The 24,745-nt window shown below is 40.4% G+C and overlaps 1 protein-coding gene across 1 annotated transcript in view; it reads left to right on the forward strand.

Moving 5' to 3' along the window:
• The window catches only part of TAF2 (TATA-box binding protein associated factor 2), a 68,559-nt gene that overhangs the window by 27,150 nt on the left and 16,664 nt on the right, over window positions 1-24,745 (forward strand). The window contains exons 17-25 of the mRNA XM_087706740.1: window positions 3,510-3,650; window positions 4,824-4,934; window positions 7,571-7,764; window positions 10,383-10,522; window positions 11,543-11,612; window positions 12,594-12,703; window positions 20,577-20,806; window positions 21,641-21,793; window positions 22,826-22,931. Of these exons, the coding sequence (XP_087562866.1) occupies window positions 3,510-3,650; window positions 4,824-4,934; window positions 7,571-7,764; window positions 10,383-10,522; window positions 11,543-11,612; window positions 12,594-12,703; window positions 20,577-20,806; window positions 21,641-21,793; window positions 22,826-22,931 (1,255 nt within the window). The remainder of the gene's footprint in view (window positions 1-3,509; window positions 3,651-4,823; window positions 4,935-7,570; window positions 7,765-10,382; window positions 10,523-11,542; window positions 11,613-12,593; window positions 12,704-20,576; window positions 20,807-21,640; window positions 21,794-22,825; window positions 22,932-24,745) is intronic.

Below are 24,745 nucleotides of genomic sequence, written 5' to 3' on the forward strand. Positions count from 1 at the left end.
GTTGGCTCCACAATTGATAGGGCTATCGGTTAGGACAGGTAGAGGAAAAAGTACACTGTATAGGAGGAGACTCTATGGTGGGGAACAGGACTTCCTGTCGGCTTTAGAATTGAATGGGGGGGGGGCTTCTCATTAGGACCTTTGTGGCTTCCGGTGTTTTCTGTGGGAAATGGGTCCAAGTGGCTCTTTGAGTGTTTAAGGTTGCCAATCCCTGTTCTAATCATTAGGTAAAAGAGAACTATTTTGCTACCTTTTTTGATGAGGTTTTGCTTAAAGAAAAGCATCCTTTTGCATTGGGTACTGTGTTCACAAATAGAGTAGAGTTCAGTCATTTACTAGCCACTAAAATAGTTGTCCTGGTTCAGAAGGTGGGGCAAATAGACCAGCCGTTAACTGTGCTTTACTGCCATGTCTGTTTTCCAGCTGGAACTGGCAGGATTCTGAATTCCGCATTGTCTTTCTCCGTGGGTGATCTTGTACTTTCCGGGTGGCAGAGGCATGGTTGAAATTTTCGCTGAGGTTATTGGCAGGATACGTTGAGGAAATCAGTAATGCTGATGCCTCTTCCATGACTAGCTTCTTTTGATATTCTTTTCATATTCAAGATTGAATATGTGCCTTTTGTAAAGTGGGGGAAGGCATTACTGAAACATAGATGGGAGGAAAATAATTAAATCCAGACATTGATTGTGGGAAATGATCAGTGGCACATGATCCACAGGTAGAAACTCTCTCCTTGATTGAAGTATTGACCGAGATTATAATGTATTTACATTACAGGCAGTCCTCGCCTTATGACCATAATGGAGCCCATCTTGCCATAGTTGTTAAGTGAATCACTGCAGTTCTTAATTTCATAACATGGTTGTTAAGTGAATCTGGCTCTCCCATTAACTTTGCTGGTGAGCAGATCGCAAAAGCTGATCACATGAGCCCGGGACACTGCAACCATCATAAATACAGGCCAGTTGCCAATTTTTTGACCACTTGACTATGGGGATGCTGCAACGGTTGTTACGTGTGAAAAACAGTCATAAATCACTTTTTTCAGTGCCGTTGTAACTTTGAACAGTCACTAAGTGAACGGTTGTAAGTTGAAAACTACCCACAGAGGGGTGAGAAACTATCCATGCTTTAAGGAGCGTATTTATAGATTTGGTTTACAAATTATGTTCAAACCCCAAGGATTACTCAGTGACAATATTTGAAATGACAAAGAAGCTGCCAGCCATGTGTTGCTTGATATATATACTGTATTTTTCGGAGTATAAGATGCACTCCACCCCCCCCCCCCCGACTCCCCCCCCCAAAAAGAGGCTGACAATTTTGGTGCGTCTTATACTCCGAATGTAGCTTTTTTTAAAAAGCTTTTTTTCAGCCCTAATGAGGTGCTAGCGAGTGAAGCGATCTTCCATGCTTCCCCTGCTTTTCTTATTGCTTCTCTCTCCAATGATCAGCTGTGCTTTCAAAGCTGTTTTTCAGCCCTAATGAGGTGCTAGGGAGTGAAGCGATCTTCCATGCTTCCCCTGCTTTTCTTATTGCTTCTCTCTCCAATGATCAGCTGTGCTTTCAAAGCTGTTTTTCAGCCCTAATGAGGCGCTAGCGAGTGAAGCAATCTTCCACGCTTCCCCTGCTTTTCTTATTGCTTCTCTCTCCAATGATCAGCTGTGCTTTCGAAGCTGTTTTTCAGCCCTAATGAGGCGCTAGCGAGTGAAGCGATCTTCCACGCTTCCCCTGCTTTTCTTATTGCTTCTCTCTCCAATGATCAGCTGTGCTTTAGAAGTTGTTTTTCAGCCCTAATGAGGCGCTAGCGAGTGAAGCCATCTTCTGCGCTTCTCCTGCTTTTCTCATTGCTTCTCTCTTGAAATATCAGCTGTGCTTTAGAAGCTGTTTTTTATCCCTAACCAGGGGATATAAAGCGTGCGCACATGCGCTCAAAACCAGCAAACGTATGTGCTGGAGCTGACCAGACTTAAGGATGTTAGCGAGATGAATACCTGGTAGGCAGAATTTTTTCCCCCCTATTTTTCTCCCCAATAACTAAGGTGCGTCTTATACTCCGAAAAGTACGGTATTTTTTTGCTGGTCACGCCATGTTATGTGGAATAAATTTTGAGCTGTTTTATTTTTGTCTGTGGAGATTCTCAGTCATCTAGGTCATCATGTCTCAAGGGTGCTTTTTCAAAAGGCAACTTGGACTGTATTTTTCCTTGAGGAAGAAGAAGAAGAAGACGTTTCACTTCTCATCTAAGAAGCTTCATTGTTTCTAGCAGGATGGAGGGGGCTATGGAGGGATTAGCTCTGTGAAATTATCTCCCCCAATCCTGTCAAAACTAATCCTTCCATAGCCCACCACCATCCTGCCAGAACCGATGAAGTTTCTTGGATGAGAAGCAAGACATCTTCTTCCTCAAGGGAAAAAAAATAGTCCAGTTGCCTTTTGAAAAAAGCACCTTTGAGACAACCATGACTTGGATGGCTGAAAATTTGCACAGACAAGAATGAAGCAGCTCAATATTTATCCCACAAGACATGGCATGACCTAGCCCCCCAAAAATATATCAGGCAGCACATGGCTGGCAGTTTCTTTGTCATTTCCAATATTATCCTTGGGGTCTGAACATAATTTGTAAACCAAATCTATAAATACGCTACCTAATGCATGGATAGTTTCTCACCTCTCTGTGGGTAGTTTTCGACTTACAACATTCATTTAGTGACTGTTCAAAGTTACAACGGCACTGAAAAAAGTGATTTATGACCATTTTTCATACTTAGCGACCGTGGCATCATCCCCATAGTCACGCGATCAAAATCTTGGCAACTTGCATGTATTTATCATGGTTGCAGTGTCCCGGGCTCAGCTTTTGCGATTTGAAAACGCACCTTTGAGACTACTACATCCTTGATGATTGCATACATAAATGCAAAACCTTTTGCATGCATTGAAAGGCTTTAGGTCTATGGAGATTCTCAGTCATCCAGGTCATGGTTGTCCCAATGTTATTTTTTTAAGCGGCAACGGGCCTTTCTGGTTTTTCTTTGAAGATGTTTCGCTTCTCATCCAAGAAGCTTCTTCAGCTCTGGATGGCGGGGAGTCAGAGCTGAAGAAGCTTCTTGGATGAGAAACGAAACGTCTTCAAAGAAAAACCAGAAAGTCCAGTTGCCTCTTGAAAAAGCACCTTTGGGACATCAGTGCTTTTAACTAATGGTACAATCTCGCTCTCCTCCCTGCGCCTTCACGTTCAAGGATTCCATGTTGGATACACATGAATTATTTAGCTGGCAAATGTGAGAGTGGGAAGATACGAAAAATGCTAATTGAAAGGCTATTCACCCTTCAAACAATAAGGAATATTCATTTACAAAAACCTCTTAAATTTTCTTTTTCCCACAAGCTGGAAATAAAATACGATGAAAAGAGAAGTTGGCACTCAGAGCTAGCAATAGACCAAGCTTTGCAACGTTGTTAGTAATGTGGCTTCTTTTTCTCTCTCTTAATTATACAGATTGCAAATTTCATGGTGAGTACATGGACAGGACCACCAGCCATGAAGTCTCTCTTCACTCGAATGTTCTGTTGTAAAAGTTGTCCAAATATTGTGAAAACCAATAACTTCATGAACTTTCAGAGCTACTTTCTGCAAAAGGTAAAAAAATAACCACCAAAAAAGGAATTTATCATCTTACTTGATTTTCTGAACATAGCAGCTTTCCACTGTAGAGTTTGGTTCAAGAGTGGATTTCAATAACATGAGGGGAAAAAGAAAAGCAATTGCTGTTATTTGTGATACATTTGTTATCATCATAAGGGATAGCATTTCTTTGCAATGAAAAGCAAAATATCCTTTGGGAAAAATGGTAATTATTGATTTATTAAATTGTCTGCCCAAAGGTAAGCAGAAATGCATTTAATTAGATACGTTTGGACAACTTGTTTGTGGTTTGTATCCGACGTTTTGGTACTTGGCTAATTTGGTAAGAATGGCTCAGTGGCTAAGACGCTGAGCTTGTTGATCAGAAAGATCAGCAGTTTGGCGGTTTGAATCCCTAGCACCGCATAACGGAGTGAGCTCCCATTACTTCTCCCAGCTTCTGCCAACCGAGCAGTTCGAAAGCATGTAAAAATGCAAGCATAAAAATAGGGAGCACCTTTTGGGTGGGAAGGTAACAGCATTCCATGCACCTTTGGCATTTAGTCATGCCGGCCACATGACCATGGAGATGTCTTCGGACAGCACTGGCTCGTCAGCTTTGAAACGGAGATGAGGACCTCCCCCTAGAATCAAGAACAATTAACACATATATGCAAGGGGAACCTTTATCTTTAATTTGGTACATTCTCGTAGCTGCTTAATTGCATGGTTAGTGTTCTTTATCATTTCCTGCTGTAAACTGGGAAGCAGGGGTGGAATATATTGCTATATTTGTACCATGGACAATTTAGTTAATACATTTCATTTAGCAATAGCAATTGTACAATTGGACAAATACCAGAAAAAAAGCTATAATAGGTGTACAAATCTTCCGTTTCCGAAAATATTTTGTTTATCAGGAAATAGTAATCCATCTGCCTGGCCAATATCGGTAAATAGTGTACTCAAGGAAGAATCTGCTTTCAAATGTAGTCTCACACCTGTGCTTCTTCAGAATGGGGACTATGAGACAGGAGTAATTTTATTTGGGGATTTTGTAGGACACTAATCTTACTATTGGGGAGGGAAATCAAATAACAAATACCATGTGGAAGGCAGAATGAAGTTGTACAATCTTATGATTTAACTAAAATTTGAACTGTAACAATTACTTCCCCCTCCCCACAGACAATGCCAGTTGCAATGGCCTTGCTGAGAGATGTTCACAATCTGTGTCCTAAGGAGGTTTTAATGTTCATTTTAGACTTGATCAAATACAATGACAACAGAAAAAACAAGGTAAGAAGTTGTTTAAATTAACAGACTTTTTTTTTTTAACCTCATGACTCTCTTGATTTTATGTTACAGGACAATTACAAGGCAGACGAATGCTTATTTTTGTGGAACATATAAGTGACCATGACTTATTTATTTATGGAAAAATGTATACAATTCTTATCCGCTGTATATCAAAACTATTCTCAGGCATCAACAAATAGAAATGCAGTAAATAAAACGCAAAGTCATAAAAATAGATCATGACAGAAAGGCAGTTCATAACTCCGATTAGCCACTAAGCTTATCTTAACTGTTTTACAAAAGTCTAGTAGATTGGGGGACCCCAAAGGGTAAAGTTGCTTCATAACGTGAAGGCTACCATCAAGGAGGGCCATTTTTGGTCCCCATTCCCTTCATCTCACATAGGTTGGGGATGTTCCTCACCTCCTTTCAGGATGAAATGCAAGCTAGACAGAATTTGATTGGAAGAGATAGTTATTTACAGTATAATATATGCGCAGGTGCGCACAGATTTTGTATACACATAACACTGAATGCAGGAACAACAGGATCTTTTGCACAGGCGTGGGATGCATGGGGTAGATGGAATGTCGAGCTTCAAGAAAATGAGAACGTAGATACCTCTAGGAGGGGAAATACGTTTAGCCAAAGTTCAGAGTTAAAAGGTCATAAATGGCCCGGTAATTTCCAAGTAGCAACAAGCAATCAAGAAGTAAGGCCATTAACACTTTGAGTTAGCATCCAGTGCAGGACCCATAGCATAGGTCCGTGATGGCAAACCTATGGCATGCGTGCCAGAGGTGGCATGCAGCGCCCTCTCTGTGGGCACACCAGCTATCGCCCCAGCTCAGCTCTGCCATGTATGCGCACACACCTCCCGGCGGCCAGCTAGCCTTTGGGTCTCTGCTGTGCCGGACCGGGGCACATGCACGCATGCGTGGGGGACGGAATGCATGTCTGGGAGACGGGAGCATATGCATGGGGCACATGCACAGGGCCACAAACATTTCATTTGGGGGGGGGGTTCGGGCATGCACATGCTTTGGGCACTCGGTCCAGAAAAGGTTAGCCATCACTGGCATAGGTGGTATGGAGCTCTTGGTGCCTAAAGCCAGTTAATTGTTCTCTTTCTGAGTGTTCTTTAAAAGTGACTTTTTGTAGATGCATTTCACTAATCCAACCAGGTACTGTTACACCTTTGTGATATCCTCCTGCTCTAGGCTTGGCTGCAACGGCTAAGCAGTCCAAATTACAGTTAGATTGCAAGCCTTAGAAATCCTGGGGCAAAATATTCTGATTGAAGAAATAGAACTTAGCGTGGAGAGACTCATCCAATCGTGAGAGGCCTTTGGTGATTATGCACAGATTAGCGGTGCATTGACTAGTCCTGATGATGTTACCTAGTTTGGAGAATGAGACATCTGTAAGAACATCTGTAAGAAAACAACCAAACTCAGAGAGCACCACGAACCTCTCATTTCAATCCTGAGCTATAAATACTCTCCTTTATTGGTCTCCCAGTCCTTTTCAGTTACAGCACCTTCCAAGTGGTGTGTACAACAATTCACAAACTTCCTTAGCCAGTCAGCCATTACTGGCATTTGAACTTTGCAGACTTGTAGTGTACCCAGACTGCAGAAAACTGACAAACATCAAACTTTTCCTAGGTTCTGAGTCTGGAATCAAAGTCTAGACACCAAGACAGGACAAGTAGATGATAAAGATAACTAGTAAGGGATTTGAGATCCAAAACACCTGATTCTTAGATTTACACATTAGGAAGTTTCCACACTGGGTTCCATGGCTAAAAATATCCTTGACTTTGGGACTTTTTGGCCAAAGTCAAGGATCTTTAAATAACTTCAAGAATTAAAATTGGGGACTGGATTCAAGATTGAATACAATGAAGTGTTTGGTTGTTTAAAGGACGGAAGGAGCTCTTAGGAAAGTTCCTGGGTATTTGTGTATGTTGCAGAGCATTCCCAAAGGTATGAATGCGGGAAACAATAAGTTGCAAATACAAGACAGAGAAAATAAGAAAAGGTGCCTAGATCTTTAGCCAAATTATTTAGGGGTGTGGAAACTTTAGGATTGGTTCACAATTTAAGCAGGATCTGCCCTGTCCAGGTAAGAGTTCTCTGGAGAAGTTTGAAAAGAAGATGGTCATATGCCTGTATAAGCAATGTGTGAAACCTATTGAATGTTCTTTTGGGGAAGATTTCCTTTTTTATATTCTTTAGTTGACGCCTTTCCTATTAGTAAAGCTTTGGGGTTTCCTTTTATCTTTGTAACTGCTAGTTCAAATCATCTAGTGTTACTATTGCATATTATCTATCGTATAGCGTTACTATTGCAATTTATTGTTGCCATAAAATTGTTGCAGCTTTTTATTGCGTGCATTTTTAGTATCAGCCAATTTCAAGGATATAGGGTATAAAACAAATAAGTAAGTTCTTTGGGTTCAGCCCGTAAGCAGTTTCTTTGTGCATAAATCCAATTTGGACATTGGGGTTTAATCTGTGCTGATGCTTTGTTTCCTTGATTAGAGCAGCCAGTTTAATGGAATGTGTCCGGCAGATGCTTTTCTTTGTAATACTCTGCATTGCCTCTTAATAAATTTCACTCTTTGACTTTAGTTTTCAGACAACTATTACCGTGCGGAACTGATTGATGCCCTAGCAAACTCTGTAACTCCTGCAGTCAGTGTGAACAATGAAGCTCGGACTTTGGACAATTTAAATCCTGATGTACGCCTTATTCTTGAAGAGATCACCCGATTCTTAAACATGGAAAAACTGCTCCCCAGTTACAGACACACAATTACAGTCAGGTATGATACAGAAATATGATTTTCTGAAAATCTAAATATGAAAGAAAGTTAGATGAATTCCCTCTTTCTCCCTCCCTCCCTTTAACTTTGTAATCTTGATTCAGTCACTCAGATCTTGCACTAAGGCGCTTTTAACAATGTTCTGATTTTTATCAGTAAATGCACAAGCCAAAGAAGAGATTTAATAGGTAACTAGAATTTTTTTTCAGGGGAAAAAAACTTTCTTGAGAAAAATAACCAACAAGCATTATTAAAAACATTTGTACTGTAGCTCCTTAAGATTATTTTCTACATAAGGTGTGGTAGAAGCTAAAGATTACAATTTATGACAGTCAGTTAAGGGTGTTTTAAGCAGAGACCTGTACAGTTGTGAAACACGTTTCAGTCCAAGCTGTTTGTGACACAAAACAGTCTCTTGACAAGCCTAGATCAGGAGGGGAATCTCATGCATGGGGACACAAAGAGGAAAGATAAAAATAAAAAGCTACAGTAGCTAAGATTCTTGATATAAGGTTATTTCCATCATTTGTTTACAAAGTGTTTCATACTATAAATGAGTCTATGCTGCATTGGATAACACAGTGAAAATATTAAATTGCTTTTATGTTTCTTAATAAGAAGTCTTTTTATTAACATCACACTTCTATAACATTATACTAGAGAAAACTTGAAGAATAAATTATAGGTAATCATCGACCTATGACCATTTCTCAACTTTTTCAAGTTACAATGGCGCTGAACGAATGTTGGTTATGATTGGTCCTAGGAGTTCTGGCTACATCAGCACCCCCCTGTGGTCATGTATTTGGGATCTGGGCGATTGCCAGATTACACTTACGACCAGTTTTAGCCTCCCTGATGATCTGATCACTATTTGCAACCTTTCCTGCTGCCTTCCCCAGAAATCTAAAGGGAAAGTACCATATTTTTCAGAGTATAAGATGCACCGGAATATAAGATGCACCAAGGTTTTGAAGAGGCAAATTTTTAAAAAGCAGGTAGGTAGATAGAGGGATATAGAGAGAAATACAGTAGGTAGGTAGAGGGAGAGAATAGGTAGGTAGGTAGATAGAGGGATAGAGAGAGAAATAGAGTAGGTAGGTAGGGAGAGAGAGAAAAGGTAGGTAGGTAGATGGAGAGAGAGAAATAGAGTAGGTAGGTAGAGAGAGAGAAAGAGTAGGTAGGTAGATAGAGGGAGAGAGAGAGAGAGAAATACAGTAGGTAGGTAGGGAGAGAGAGACAGTAGGTAGGAAGATAGGTAGAGGGAGAGAGAGAGAGAAATACAGTAGGTAGGGAGAGAGAGAGAGAGTAGGTAGGTAGGTAGGTAGACGTGTCCAGGTGTATTTATCCCTGTGCTGGAGAAGGAAATCAGTGACAACCTGCAGCACCTAAGGCTTTGTTTCTGCTGGCACAGCACTTGATCAATGTAATTCTCATCAATCACTCTAAATAAAGAGCTTTCCGAAATGGGGGGGGGAGTTTTTGCACTCTGCAAACCTCCCCAAAATGGCCCGGTTGTTTTGCGAAAATGGGCCTGGTTTTTAAAAAAATAAAAGGCATGAATAGCCTTGGGGGGGGGGCTTGCAGAGTGTTGATGGTGGGGGGAAATGAGCAAAAAACGGCCCATTTTTTTGTCAAAAAATTTGCATGCATAGCCTTATGGAGGCTTATAGAGTGCTGCTGGGGATGAGGGGGGGGCAAAAAACAGCCCATTTTTGCTCATTTCTGTCCTCCCCATCCCCCAGCAGCTCTCTGAAAGCCTCCATAAGGCTCTGCATGGCCATTTTGGTGAAGGGGTGGGGCTTTGGGTGGCAAAAAAATGCTGTATTCGATGTATAAGACGCACCCAGATTTTCAGCCCCCCCCCTTTTTTTGAGAAAAAAGGTGCGTCTTATACTCTGAAAAATACAGTAGATTGAAAGTTACTGGGATAAGTCTTCCCCATCCGTGCATTCTCCCCCAGTCTCTTAGCACTCATACTGCACTGGCCTTTCATACACCCACCCACCCACTCAATCCATGCCATGCCTCTTGCACATCTATTTACACGCCTGTCATGTTCTGCACTTCTTGTGCACACCCAATCCATTCCGCCTCCTTATACTCATGAGCCCCACCCTACCTCTCATACCCTGACTTGTGCCACCCTGCCAATCCTCCCCTTCTGAATAGCCCCTTGCTCCTTTGCCCATTGATAGCAACCTCTTACTTCCCTGCTTACATTCCCTGCTAGCCTGGCACTTGCAACTTCCTGACAGGTTCCCCATTGACTTTGGTTATAGGAAGCCGCCAGAAAGCTGCCTCGCTTAATGATTGTGGGATTTGCTTAATGACAACAACCAGGACTGCAGGCGTTGCCACCGTTAAGCTAAGCAATGCAGTTGTGCTTTATTAACATACCACTTAAGAGACAAAATTTCCGGTACCGTCTGCCATTGTAAACTGAGGACTACCTACGGTGAATTTTCCATAGTTCAGAAATTATGATGCTCTTCAGTTTGTTTTGATCAGACCAAAATACGTTTTTGCTTTTTTTACTTCCAGTGGCTATACATTTGGATTTTACATTTAAATTTGGATTCTTCCCCCCACCCCACCCCTGTATCTTTCCTTCACAGCTGTTTGAATGCAATTCGGATCCTGCAGAAGAATGGGCACGTTCCAAGCGATCCTGCTGTCTTTAAATCTTATGCAGAATATGGGCATTTTGTAGATATTCGAATAGCGGCTTTGGAAGCGGTTGTTGACTATACAAAAGGTAGGGAGGATAGTGTGTGTGTGTGTGTGTGTGTGTGTGTGTGTGTGTGTGTGTGTGTGAACAAAAGCAGTTCCCAGTTTTCTTTCATGTTCTTTTGACCACATATCGTATTTTAGAGCACACAGGGAGCCCATCCACCCTTCAGGAATTTTGTGACTCTGCAGTCAGGGAAGGATGTCTCTTTTATCCTATTCCCTGGGTCCTTGATGGCGCCCAGGTGGTATGCAGAGCCTCTCCCCGCGCAGGGAGCGGGGTGCATGTGGGAGCATGTGGGGGGGTGTCACACGCATGCATGGGGGTGGACCACGCGAGAGGGGTAACTTACGCATTGCATTATGGGTGTGCATGCTATTGCATGCGTACACACTTTCAGCATGCGGCAAAAAGGTTAGCCCTAGGTTAATCAGGCAGCCTATGGAGAAAATCACCTCTTCCTGCAATTTTATAGATTTCACTGCTGTTATGGATGTGACAACAATACCCGTGTCTGTAACTTAAACATTTCTGCCAATATTCCTAGATCAGACAAGTGGCACAGTGGTGCTTAAAAGTTAGTGAACTCTTGTCCCAAAGGTGCTTTTTTCAAGAGGCAATTGGACTTTCTTGTTTTTTTTTTTTTTCTTTGAAGACGTTTCGTTTCTCAGCCAAGAAGCTTCTTCAGCTCTCACTGGATGGTGGCGAATGGGAAGAATCCAGTCAGAGCTGAAGAGGCTTCTTGGTTGAGAAGCGAAACGTCTTCAAAGAAAAAATAAGAAAGTCCAGTTGCCTCTTGAAAAAAGCACCTTTGGGAGAACCATGACCTGGATGACTAAGAATCTGCATAGACATTTGTGAACTCTTGAATTTTCAGTCTTTCTGCATAAATATGATCTAGAACAGGGGTCCCCAACCCCCAGTCTGTGGAATAAATAAATAAATTGTAAGCTGCTTCTTTCCTCTTCCCCAAGGAAGTTTCTCTAATTTCTTCTGATGAGTGAGATGGACCATTGTGTTTAACAGGCTGTATTTTTATTCTTATAGTTGACCGAAGTTACGAGGAACTGCAGTGGCTGCTAAACATGGTCCAGACTGATCCAGTGCCCTATGTCAGGTTAGCCTCCTTTTTTCCCTCAACATTGCAGGATTTCAGCTTATCTTCTATTAGATGATAGATAGATAGATAGATAGATAGATAGATAGATAGATAGATAGATAGATAGATAGATAGATAGATAGATAGATACAGACAGACAGACAGACAGACAGACAGAACACCCCTCAGGGGAGGGGAATGTTCTGTTAAGATACAGCTTGTTGTTCCTTAAAATGGCTTCTACTGTACAGCGCTGTGGATTTGCCATGGTAACGGCTTCACAGTACTCCTCAAGGGGTCCCTCTTGTAAGGGAGAAAATCCAACATTAGAAATTGCGGCAACGTTCATGGAAGGAGGTTTGGGATAAATAAATACTCTGGCAGCGCCGGATTATCAGCTAGTTTTATATATAAATAATATCCTAAATGTAAAATTTCCTTTTCCAATAGCTCATTTTTAGCCACCTGGTTAGTAAAGAACATTTTGATTTATATATCTCAAATGATTTTGCTTTTTCTATTTATAAAAATATAGTCTGCTGCTCTATTCTCTTTCCTTTGGGGGGGGGGGGGAAATACAGGATCCTATTAGCATAGTCCTATTTTCAGGGGTAAAGGGATCTTAGTTTCTCAAGACATAGGAATTATTATATATGAGGGGAAAAAGAATATATATATACTGTGTGTGTGTGTGTATGTATATGTATGTATATATATACATATACACACACACACATATATACATATATACATATATACATATATACATATATACATATATATATATATACACACACACATACATACATACATACATATTCTTTTTTTAAAGATTAGGCAAATTTACAGGGTGTAATTTCCTAAGCTTTGTGAATGCAAATGAGTGAGTTTGACTCTAATATTAAAGTTAAGGACTTCCTCTAAAATTTGAGAAAGTGCAAGAAATAAAAACCTGCAAGAATTCGTGTGGATTAAAAGTTGATTTTTGTCTTCTTTTAGACATAAAATATTAAACATGTTGACAAAGAATCCACCATTTACCAAGAACATGGAATCTCCTTTATGCAATGAAGCTTTGGTCGATCAACTCTGGAAGCTTATGAATTCAGGTGAAATATTTTCCTTAATTACTTACAACCTTTATTATAGAGAACATAAATTATTTATTTTGGTACATTATGTATACTAGATGGCTATCCCTACACTTGAATTTGCTTATCCCTAAGTCTTACTGATTTTAGAAGGCCTTCTTTTATTAAATTCATTCTTCTTTTCTAGCATGGCACTCAAGGCAATGTGTACTGTATTTTTACTGCCTATATTTACTGTATGTATACCGTATGTTTCCCAGGTATTCTCTATTGATATACAGACCTATATACCGTATTTTTCAGAGTATAAGACACACCTCCCCCGCCCGCCCCCCAAAAAGTGTGTGGAAATGTTGGTGCATCTTATACACTAAATATAACCATTTTTTGGCCTCTCGTAGCTCTGTCCCTGCATCCTGTCTTTGCAAAAAAAAACGGCCCATTTTCCACCCGTTTTTTGCAAAAATGGGGGCATTTTTGCCTTCCCCCAGCCCTGCTGAAGTCTGCAGAGTGCTCCTGCGAGCTGGAGAGGACAAAAACTATTTTTTCTTACTTACTTCTTCGAAATCCTAGTGCGTCTTATACACCGGTGCATCTTATAGTCTGAAAAATACAGTATGTTCAGAATTTACCGTATGCCATTATAGTCTAAAGCACACAAATGGAATTTATTTGGACTTAAGTTCTGCACAATTTCCTCCAATATAGACTTTGTCTTTTAGTCAGTTCTGCAAAAAACATTATTCTAAGTATACTATAAATAGAAATCACCACCGTCGTATGCTGGGTTTCCTTTTGTATTAATGAACTTAGTGGCTCAGTTTTGATCCTTAGGATAGACTTCTTCAAAAATCAGCTGACTTTGGAAAACAAATGTCACATCAATGAAATCTACTGCTTTCCCTAGGAAGACTTAACATAAGAATTTCAGTAATTGACAGTGCCCGAGGTGATCAAATGCTGAATCCTTCTTATATAATGAGGGAAAGTTCATAAAAATAATATTCAGCAAATTTGTTCAAATTGAGGATGCAGTGGAAGTTAGTTTTCATGCACTTAAGACTTTCTCATGATAGAACCGCAGTTCATCAGCAGAACTGAAGGAGGCTGTTCTCCCCTTTTCAGATTAACAGAGTTGGAAGGGACCTTGTAGGTCATCTAGTCCAACCCCCCCCCCACCCACCCAAGCAGGAGACCCTACACCATTTCTGACAAATGGCAGTCCAATCTCTTCTTGAAAGTCTCAAGTGATGAAGCTCCCACAACATCCGAGGGCAAGCTGTTCTTTTCAGCCCTTCACACGTGTTGTCTGTGGATTTACATCCTACACATTAACACACATGCTCTTTGTTTCAAATTAATTTGAATAGAATTGAGTCTGGCAGCAGGAGGAATCTAACAGTGCATATTAATTTGTTGTCCCAAATTGTACTGATGGCTACTTCCTTAGATGCCTTTTAAATGGGTTTAAGAATTTCTTGAGAGTTAGATAAATTGATGGTGTTGGTCCTTCTGTTTATACAGCACGTCTGGTTTCAGAGGTCTAACATCCTGCTTCCCATAGAGGCCAAACATACTTCTGATGATGAAGGCTGTCTTTTCCTGACATTCATCCCACCCAGGAAGTGGTGTTCAGTAGCACTATTTATTCACATAACAACTCCTTGGGGTTTTTAACCTCAGATTAATCATACATATAAATATAGGCTCTGGATTTTTTTTTAAAAAAATAAGAGTTTTTGCAAGCAAAACATTGAGTGGAATATTGATATTCTTTTCCTAGTAAGATGCTCTTTTTACTCTACTCTAGGGAAGAAAAATGTTGCACCAGAGTTCTATCACTGGTTTCCTTTCTTTCTTTTTTTCATGTAGCAGATCCTGTCTTACCAAGAGGGTAAAAATTGATTTTCACCTGACCAATTGTTTATAACAATTTTCAGAACATTTATATACGACTTGAATCTTGTGACCTTTTTCCTTTTGCAAGTTTACAGCTGTGTAGCAGCTTAAGTAATTGGGGTGGCAATTTTTGGAAGGCTTTGCTAAAAGTCAAATTCAAGAAGTAAAACAGTTTGGATTTTCTCTTGCATTAAAAAAAAACTATCGAAGCAAATTTGTCTCATAAAGTTAGTCTTTCAACTTATTGACCTTATCGTAACAAAAGGAGTGATAATAGAAGAGAGATTCTTGATTTTTTTTTTGAAGGGTTAGCAGCAAATCTCTGTGAGTCATGTGGACCTTGGATTTGAATTGTACTTTCTGTAAAGAACAATTGTGAAGTCCCAGATTACCAGTAAGAATTTTATATTAAGATAAACTCTCTTGAAAGGCCTCTGGAAATAATCAGATCTTTACCATGTTATTCCATATTAAGGGGAATGTAAACTGCCTCCCAGAATAAAGCTAGAACTAATGAATTACTTTAAAGTTCTTAAATGAATATTCATACTTGAAATATCTGCTTCCAAGGCAATCAGTATATTCCACAACTGGTTTTAAAGTTCAGATGGCATACTTTTTATTGTTACCATTATCTGAATGAATAAATTAATACTTGAACTGTGTTCCCCCCCCCCTCCCTGTCTCTGTTGAAATCAGTAGAATCATAAATTGGAAAGAAAAGCAAAAGGAAATAACCTCTGGTTTATTATCTTTTGGAAGATGCGTTCAATTTTGGATGGCAAGAACTGTTGAGCTCCATTTCATTGTGTTTTTAGCTTTCTTATCAGGGCAAAAAGGTCTTTGGGTCCATACAGTATCATATGCTGCAGGATCTTGTGACAGTTGTGTGTGTGTATATCTATATAAATAAATAAATAAATAAATAAATAAATAAATAAATAAATAAATAAATAAATAAATAAACTATCTTGTAATTTTCCTCTTTGCTGAATTGTGCTTGAGACACACCCATTTAATTTCATTTTCTGGCTATTTTTCTTCTTTTCTGGAAACTGTTTGCTAAAATATACTGTATATTTCAAAATATTGTTGCTTCCCATACTATAAATATATCTTTTCTTGGCCTTGCACGCTGCTAAATCTATAATCATTAAAGCTAATGACTAATAAACATATGTCTATAGGTTTACATCTATAATATTATACACACACATACAATTGTGCCTCCCTGCTTGCGCGCACACTCCCACACACGGTATATAGAGGAATTGACCTTTTATAATCTCAACTTGTTTCAGTGTAAATTGTAAGACTGTACATATAGTCCTCACTTACTGAACACTTGTTCAGCGACTGTTTGAAGTTACAACATTGTCGAAAATGAGAGACTTGTGATTGGTCCTCAAAGCTGCAATTGTTGCAGCATCCCTGCTGTCATGTGAACACGATTTGTGCTCTTGGCAGCCGGCGTGCATTTAGGATAGTCGCAACTCCCAGTGATCACAAGGGTATCATTTGCGCCCCTGATAGCCTATGACTTTCAACAAGCAGATGTTAGTGGGGAAGCCAGTGGGAAATTGCAAGCCACTGTCACATGATGTGCTTGAAGACTCACAGTGATTCACTTAACAACTGCAACTGGAGCTGGCATAGGTCAGGTGCAGTCACATGGCATTTCACTTTATGACCGCAGATTCACCAATCCTAAACTGCAGTTGGTAACCGGTAGCTGATACATTTAATGTTCATTTGTTGGAAGTATTTAATAAAAATACAATGAATCTTTTTATCAGTTAAATGTAAGAAGTAAAAACAACGTTGCTAATTGTTATTTCTTGGTGATGTTTGCTCAGAATTCCTGTTGTTGCAAAATGGTATCAGTCCTTGAGTTACAGCTATTTGTTCAGCAACGGTTTGAAGTTGCAATGGGTGCTGAATGAAAGGCGTCTGGTAGTAAGTCTTGGAAGTTCCAGCCATTTCAGTTTCCCCGCAGTCCCATGAACAAAATTCTAGCATTTGTCAACTAGTTTTCACTTACGCCCAGTTGCAGTTGTTCCACAATCATGTGATCACTATTTGCAACCTTTGCCGTCTTACCACAGTGGGGAAGCCAAAAAGGGAAGTTGCATCGGATGACTCTTACACACACACACACACACACACACACACACCTTTGCTTGGACAGACCACACTTGCTACATGCATGCACCCACTAGCTATGTCCTTAGTCGGTCTCTATGTACTTGTTCAGCACTTTCCTCCCTCCCCTCTGGTCACTTAAATGCACCTCAATCTTCTTCCATCCTTTGCTAATGTGCATGAGCCCAAGAATGCCAACCTGGACCTCCCTGTGCTCAAACATGCACGCACACAAACACACACCACCCTATTTCCTGGCCCTCACTGCGCTTGCAGGCACCCACCAGTGCCCTCCTTCCTAGGCCTCTGTGCACTTTCATACATGCAGGCACCCACCAGTGCCCTCCTTCCTAGGCCCGTCTGCATTTGCCAGCATCCATGCCCTCTCTTCCCAGCCTTTTTCTGCTTGTAAGCATCCTGTGTCCTCCTTCACTGGCCTTCCTGAGCTTGTGCCACACCGCAGCACCCCCCCTCTCCCATCTTATATGCGGTCAGTACTGGGCTTCTCCCACTCCTCTGCAGTACCCCTACGTTCCTTCCTTACAGAGTAGGACTCCCTCTGCTGCTTCCTTAAATGGCCCCAAACCTGGAGTTATGACTTGTTGGATCATCATTGCCAAGCAGTGCAGTCAGTCAAAATTGCGCCTTACAGGGGAAGAAAGGAACTGACGTCGCAACGACACAACGTGCGATCTTGGGGCTCCGAGATCGCAGTCGATACTTTTGCTGCTGGACAGTCCATCTGGACCTAAACCATCCCGAAGAGACGGTGACAGGGAAGAGTATGTCTTGCTGATCTCAGGGACATCGCAAAATCCCCGATTGATCCAAGAGAATCTTTTCTAGCTGGTGACAAAAAGCACTGCCTCAAGCTGCTGAAGTTGGGACAGCTCCGAAATGGGAGGAAAAGCAGAAAGAGAAACTGTCCATTTGCTGAGGAAATTTTATTTTTATAAAAGACTGCCCCAAAAAGATTGAAGTTAAATCAAATTGGTAAAGAAAAGGAAATAAGCGGTGGAATTAGCATAATTCGATAGTGTGTTATCTTTTTTTATTTCTTTTCTATTGATAGAAGTTTTGCGAATATTTTTTACTTTTTAAAGTGAAAGTTTTGGATTTTCTCCTATTTCTTTTTTTATCTATGGATTAAACTTTTTACTTCTACAATATTGGTTGGGATGGATTTTTTCTTTTTATTTGGTTTCATTTAAGAACTTTATTTCTTCTAAGCTTGAAACATAAAGAAGATTTAAAAGGTATATAAAGAGGGTAGTATCCTGAGAGGGAAAAGAAGTTACACTACCACTTGGAGGTTGGAGGTTGAGACCTGGAAACATTGCTTTTTCTTTTTTCCCCTTTGATCATTTTGACCTTGCACTTCAAAGGATTCAGCTTGCTTATAAAGAAGGGCATGGATTGCTTACGCAGGTGCCCTTTGGATGTTTGTTGCTAGCTAGAAAGAAGTGAAAACAAAGATTTGTTTTTAAACCACAGTGGCTGTGTTTATTAATTGGAAGGATGACACGAATTCAAAAAGAAACCATAACATTGCAACAGATTATGTCTAGAATTCAAAAATTATTGGAAACAACAGAGAGAATTGAGAAGAGATTGGAAAATATTGAAAATATAAACTTTAATGTGGCAAAACCTGATGGAAAAATGGAAGATACTCAGCCAATAGAAGATATTCAGCAAATGGAAAAAGTGAAGGCTGGAGTCCTAAAAACCTAAGGGGAAAAATGAACAAAGAGGCAAGATAACCGTGGATATTGACAGTGAACTGAGTGTGATTGCAGATGGAAATAGTGGAATAAGGAAAGGGAAGATAGATGGAAAGGTATTTTACTACAGATTTCAAGATATAGAAGAAGAAAAAAGAGAAGAATGGATGGGTTTAAGGAGAGAAATTTTGACCAAAGCACTACTGATAACCAAAGATAAACTGTTTAAGAAAGCTGATGGAGGGTTTTGAGATGTTACAAGATATGTAATAAGGAACAAGCTGCGAAGAGAAGTCCAAACAAATTTGATTAAGGAAATGGCAAAAGAAATAGGACTACACTATTACTGGAAAGACACAGCTTGAGATATGAAAATTAATAATAAAACACTAGTTAAATTTAGTTAAAATTAGAGCATTATGTTAAAAATGTAGTGATGATAAAGTTAGGTAAATAATTGATAATGATAACAATGTACACATATATATTGGTTTGACAAGAAGAAATTTGGTATAAATTTTTAAAAGGGGGGAAAAGGGGGAAAAGTAACTTAAACATAGTCAAACTATCGCTAAATAAATGACTGATAATGATAACAATGTAATAATTTATATTGACAGGATAAAAGGGAAATTGTATATAAATTGTAAACAATGATTAAGAAAAGGTTTTAAAAAATTTGTTACTGAACATAATTAATTTTTTATTTTGAATGTGTTATAAAGGTATAATGTGGTTAGATGATATTGAAAATAGATAAGGGAATGCCACTATGTGGTTTTGTTTTAAATTTTGGAATGTTTGTTATAAAGGGACGTTAAAACAACTATAGCCATATGAAGGATGAGGTATGATGATAACAATATTTATAAATATATGTGATATAAAATAGATAATTTTATATGAATCAGAGGCGATGACTGTGGAAGAGATGCACAAAAACTCTTTGTAACCAATTGACACTTTCTACAATTTGTAATAGAGGATGATTTTTTTTTGTTTTTTATTCAAAAAAATAAAAAAAATGGGGAAATAATTGCGCCTTACAGCCTCCTGCTTAGCAATGGCAGTCCCAGTCCCAATGGCTGTCATAACCCCAGGACTACCTGTAGAGTCACCTCTAGTTGATACCTTTCTGAGAAGTTGATACCGTTCTGAGAGCTTTTTAGCCTTGCTGCGGATGTTGCAGCGGAAGGCATCATTGTTCTGACCTAGGCGGGCCTAGGAGCCGAGGTGGCGCAGTGGTTAAATGCAGCACTGCAGGCTACTTCAGCTGACTGCAGTTCTGCAATTCGGCTGTTCAAATCTCACCGGCTCAGGGTTGACTCAGCCTTCCATCCTTCCGAGGTAGGTAAAATGAGGACCCGGATTGTTGTTGGGGGCAATATGCTGACTCTGTAAACCGCTTAGAGAGGGCTGAAAGCCCTATGAAGTGGTATATAAGTCTAATTGCTATTGCTATAGGCTTCCAAAAATCAGGAAGCAGACTCCTTGTCTTGACAAAACCCCTTTTTATTAGGCTAATGTGAATTCCACTCATTCGCAACCAGCACAGTCCCGGCAAACAGTCTTCAAAGAGTAAATTTACAACCACAGACCTTATCAAGGTTGGAGAGCTGCCAGGCCGATATCTTCCAAACTCCAATGCTGTACCAGAAAATACTTGGCAAGGAATCTCTGAGAGTCACAAACAAATCTTCACATTCACGAAAGGAACTAATTGTCTCCTGCAAACTCCACTCCCCTTTTGCTCATCTTTTTTGCCCTATTGGAAAGGCCATTCACCGTCCACCTGTGCCTTTACTCGCAAGTCGGCCCTTGTTCCTTAGCTGTTTCCTTCTCCTGGCAGCTCTGCACATGCAGACATCGGGAACAGGCTCCAGCTGTTCTTTTGCCACACTGATCTCCGACTCCGAAGGCAGCTGATAACTGTCAGACGGCCCTGACTTCATCTCTGCCTCCGACGCAGAGCCCTCATCAGAGCCTTCCCTAGACTCCAGGACTGGCCCAGGTTCCTCCCCAACTTCCTCACAGTCTGAGTCTGCCGCCAGCTCTGCTGGCAGGCCACAACAATCATGTCTGTAAAGATGACTCTTTGTTTTCTCTCTCTCTCTCTGCTTCTCAAGGTACGTGCCATGACTGGAGGCTGCGCTGTGGTGCCGTCGACCTGTACTTCACCCTGTTTGGTCTTAGCAGACCTTCCTGTTTGCCCCTGCCGGAGCTCGGCTTAGTCCTTAACCTCAAAGAAAAGAAAGCTGTGCTGAACCCGACGATAATCCCTGAACCCGGAGCAAATGGCCTGGAACCTCCTAACAATCCAAACTCTCTGGGTCAAATAGTTGGCTTCCAAAGCACAGTAAGCAAATCCCACCCCCCTCCCATTCCTTGCACACCCTGAACTCCCTTTTTCACCAGCTCAGCAGCTCAGTTTCCTTCAGTGGTCTCTGTTTTTAACCCTTGTTCCTCCTGATCTCACTGCAGCCTGCTTCCCTTGGCCAAAGGTTGTCTCCACTCTCCCCCTTAGGCCATTTATTTAATCAGGCTGTAATTTTTCTCATCCGCGTTGCTTGAAAAAGTGAACACCGTGCTTACATCCTGTCCATAGAAGGCTTGACTCTCATGGAGAGGGAAGCCTCCATAAACAATGGCACAGATTTTAAGGTATCAACCTGGGTGATAAATTGCCACATGACAAGTTCTGACAAGCGTAAACAAATGTGGCTTTGGCTTTTTCCTCTAGGCTGAAATCCCTTTTTTTATTAGCAAAACATGTCCTTTCAGGCTGTATTAAGAATCTTACTTGTACAGCTCAACTTATAAAGGTAGCTTTGTTTTGGCATTGGTCATAATTAATTTATGATTAATAACATGCTCTCTTCCCCCACTATTCTCTTAGTAATCTTGTACACCTAGGGGCCTAATAGCCCATTTAAAAAAAAATAAGGAATGTCTGTCATTGTTTAGTAACATATTTATGATTTGGCTGGTTTGGGAGGATGACAGCTCATTCCATTGTATCCAGTAGGAATAATTGCATTTGCGTTCTCAAGAATGACTCCTACAGCTGATATTGTGAAGGATCCCAAATGTATTGTGTTCAGTTCCCAATAGATTAGAATTGTTGCTTATGTTCTTGCTATACCACTTTTAATATTTACAAATTTAATTTTTTTTAAAATTGCTTCTCAAGGAAGATGATCACCTTATTAAGGAAACGTCCATCCTTCCCCTTCCACATCAGCAGGGGTTGAAGAGGAAAGCTGATACACCTCTTGGGTCTCCACTGGAACCTGGACAGATACTTGAGAAGACCGAAGACAGCAAAGTTAAGCTCAAAATAAGGGTAAGTCAATGGTAGATAGCAGGAGAACCGTGCATACTCCAATCTTAAACATCACTTATCACTATACGGTTCTGTACTGGCCTGGGGAGAAAAATCCAGCCCCTTTTGAAAGATGGCTTGTATCTTATCATATGACTAGCTGTTAGTCCAGCATTGCCCCGATATTTATTTATTGGAGGAAAATGTCCAGACCAAACATAATTTCTAATGTTGGCTTTTCCCCCTTGCCAGTGGGGACCCCCTTGTGGAGTACTATTAAGCCGATACCATGGCAGCTCCACTGTGCTGTACAGTAGAATCCATTTATGGTTGTATAGTAGAAGCCTTTGAAAGGCACAGCAGGCTACATCTTAACAGAACACAGGGGTGTTAGGGATGTCTTACCCCCACAGTATTTTTCTCCAGAGAGTAAATCATCTGTGTACCAGGTTTGGTTGAAATTGCTCGAGGCATTCCAGAGTTACAGCAGTACAGTAGAAGCCCATGAATTTAACTGAATTTAACCCCATGCTTGGATTTTCCAAGCAGCGCCCAGAGAATGACCATTCAGTTAAGCCAACGGTCATTTTAAGGCACAACAGGCTGTATCTTAACGGAACATACAACCCTAGGGGTGTTATATAGAAGACTCTTTGACTTATGGACTACATACATAAGATACCCCCAAAACAAGGGAGAGAGTGAAAGAGCTTTAGCTTTTGACACTACTATGTTTAATATCTTCATCTGTCCCATAGTAGTAAGAAATTGCTAATACCAAGAGGGTCTAACTGAGTAACCCATTATCTGCTGCATTTTTACATTTGTATTAATAGCCATATCTTCAGGAGCATAAACAAATAGTTCTCATTCTAGGAGAAATTGACAGTAAATGAAATTAGGTTGTTTGGGGAAAAACCCAAGATTTTTGTTTTTTTAAACCGGCTTGTTTATTATAATTATTAGATGGGGAAAAGGGAAAAATATTTTCGCTGCTGATTAGTACTTTTAATCTATGTTTTGGTTTTGGTTTTTTTCTCTCTAATATTGCAGTTTTCAAATTCCCAAGAAGAAGAAGAGATTGATATGGACACGGTTCATGACAGTCAAGCTTTTATCTACCATCATTTAAATATGCTGGAAAGACCATCAACACCAGGTTAGTGTTGAGTGGATAAAAGTCAATAATAATAATTAAAAAAAACCAATTCTAATGTTTAAATTTACCAAACTCTGATTTTTAATTTTAAAAGGCAGTAATTTCTTGTTTACCAAAAGGTAAAAAAATGTTTATTAGTCACTCGCAAAAACTGTACTTAAAAAAATGGATTGGTTTGGTCCGGAGGTGGTATTCAGCAGGTTCTGACCAGTTCTGGAGAACTGGTAGTGAAAATTTTGAGTAGTTCAGAGAACCGGTAAATACCCCCTCTGACTGGCCCTGACACCATCTATTCTCTGCTTCCCGAGTCCCAGCTGATAAGGAGGGAATGGGGATTTTGCAGTATCCTTCCCCTGCCACGCCCACCAAGCCTCAAGCCACACCCACAGAACAGATAGTAAAAAAAATTGAATCCCACCCCTGGTTTGGTCATAGCAATAGCAATAGCAGTTAGACTTATATACCGCTTCATAGGGCTTTCAGCCCTCTCTAAGCGGTTTACAGAGTCAGCATATCGCCCCCACCGTCTGGGTCCTCATTTCACCCACCTCGGAAGGATGGAAGGCTGAGTCAACCTTGAGCCGGTGAGATTAGAACCACTGAACTGCAGATAACAGTCAGCTGAAGTGGCCTGCAGTACTGCACCCTAACCACTACGCCACCTCGGCTCTTCCATGTTCATATATATAGTATATTCACATGGTCATTCATTTCAGTCTTTCCTGATCATGACTTACTCCATGCTTTTAAATGTCCATTTCATATGTATAAAGAAAGAACATTGATGGAAGTGTTTCCTGTGCTTAGATGATGATGAAACTAGTCCTAGTTGGGTTAAAAGGATATTTATAATGTACTCCTCTGGAATCTACAGTGCAGCAGAAGTACACTTTATTTACTTGTCTGTGGAAATTCTCAGTCATCCAGGTCATGGTTGTCCCAAAGGTGCTTTTTGAAAAGTTAGTTGGACTTTTGTACATTTGGGGTGGGGGGGTGGGGAGAACCATATCACAAATGCATGGGACAACATAGGAGAACAAACCCATTAAGACAAGATTCAGCAGTCCATCTGCATTCGAAAGACAAAAGTCATTCTTTTGAAGAGAGCAGAGTCCATTTTCTGGACAGAGAGGACCTCTAGTTTGAGGGGGGTCAGAGGCCACTTACATTAAGATTAAACAGCCCTCTCTCAACAGAGAGGGAGGGATACAACACCAGCTACTCCTGTTTACAACACAGTCCTTTCAGCAGTTCCAAGAAGACTCCACATCCATTTGCACTATTCAGGTGACCCTGAGGACAGAAATACACCTCCAAGTGGCCTCAATGACTGTCAGAAAGAGTGCTAATGACCAGATTGTTGCAAGGAGTTTAAATCCTTCCATTCTCCACCATTCAGTCAGAACCAAAGAAGCTTCTTGGATGAGAAGTGAAATCTCTTCACGGAAAAAACAAAGTCCAGTTGCCTTTTGAAAATGCACCTTTGAGACAATTTATTTGTTTGCTTACAATTAAAAGTCACTTAGGTAATGAGGTGGGCTGTACCTAAATTTGATGAATAAAAATAAGCATTGCAAGAACACAAGAGAGCAGTCAGATGAGGAGACCCAGACTCATCGGTAGCCTCACACTGCAATGAACAAGAACATATTTTTGAAGCTAGTAAGATTTTTGGACAAGCAGGCATAAAACAGCCAGGGAAATTATTGAAACCTGAGAAACAGGCCCCTTGTTAGTCAATACCACCAGCCTATCAACTACTTAGAAGGTGGGTGCTGGACAGCACAAGCAAACCACAGCTCTTGACTTAAAAG

The sequence above is a fragment of the Thamnophis sirtalis genome, unplaced genomic scaffold, assembly GCF_051295495.1.
Source record: "Thamnophis sirtalis isolate CommonGarterSnake01/CBP01778 unplaced genomic scaffold, rThaSir2_p1.2 scaffold_2, whole genome shotgun sequence".
In the NCBI taxonomy this organism is placed as follows: Eukaryota; Metazoa; Chordata; class Lepidosauria; order Squamata; family Natricidae; genus Thamnophis; species Thamnophis sirtalis.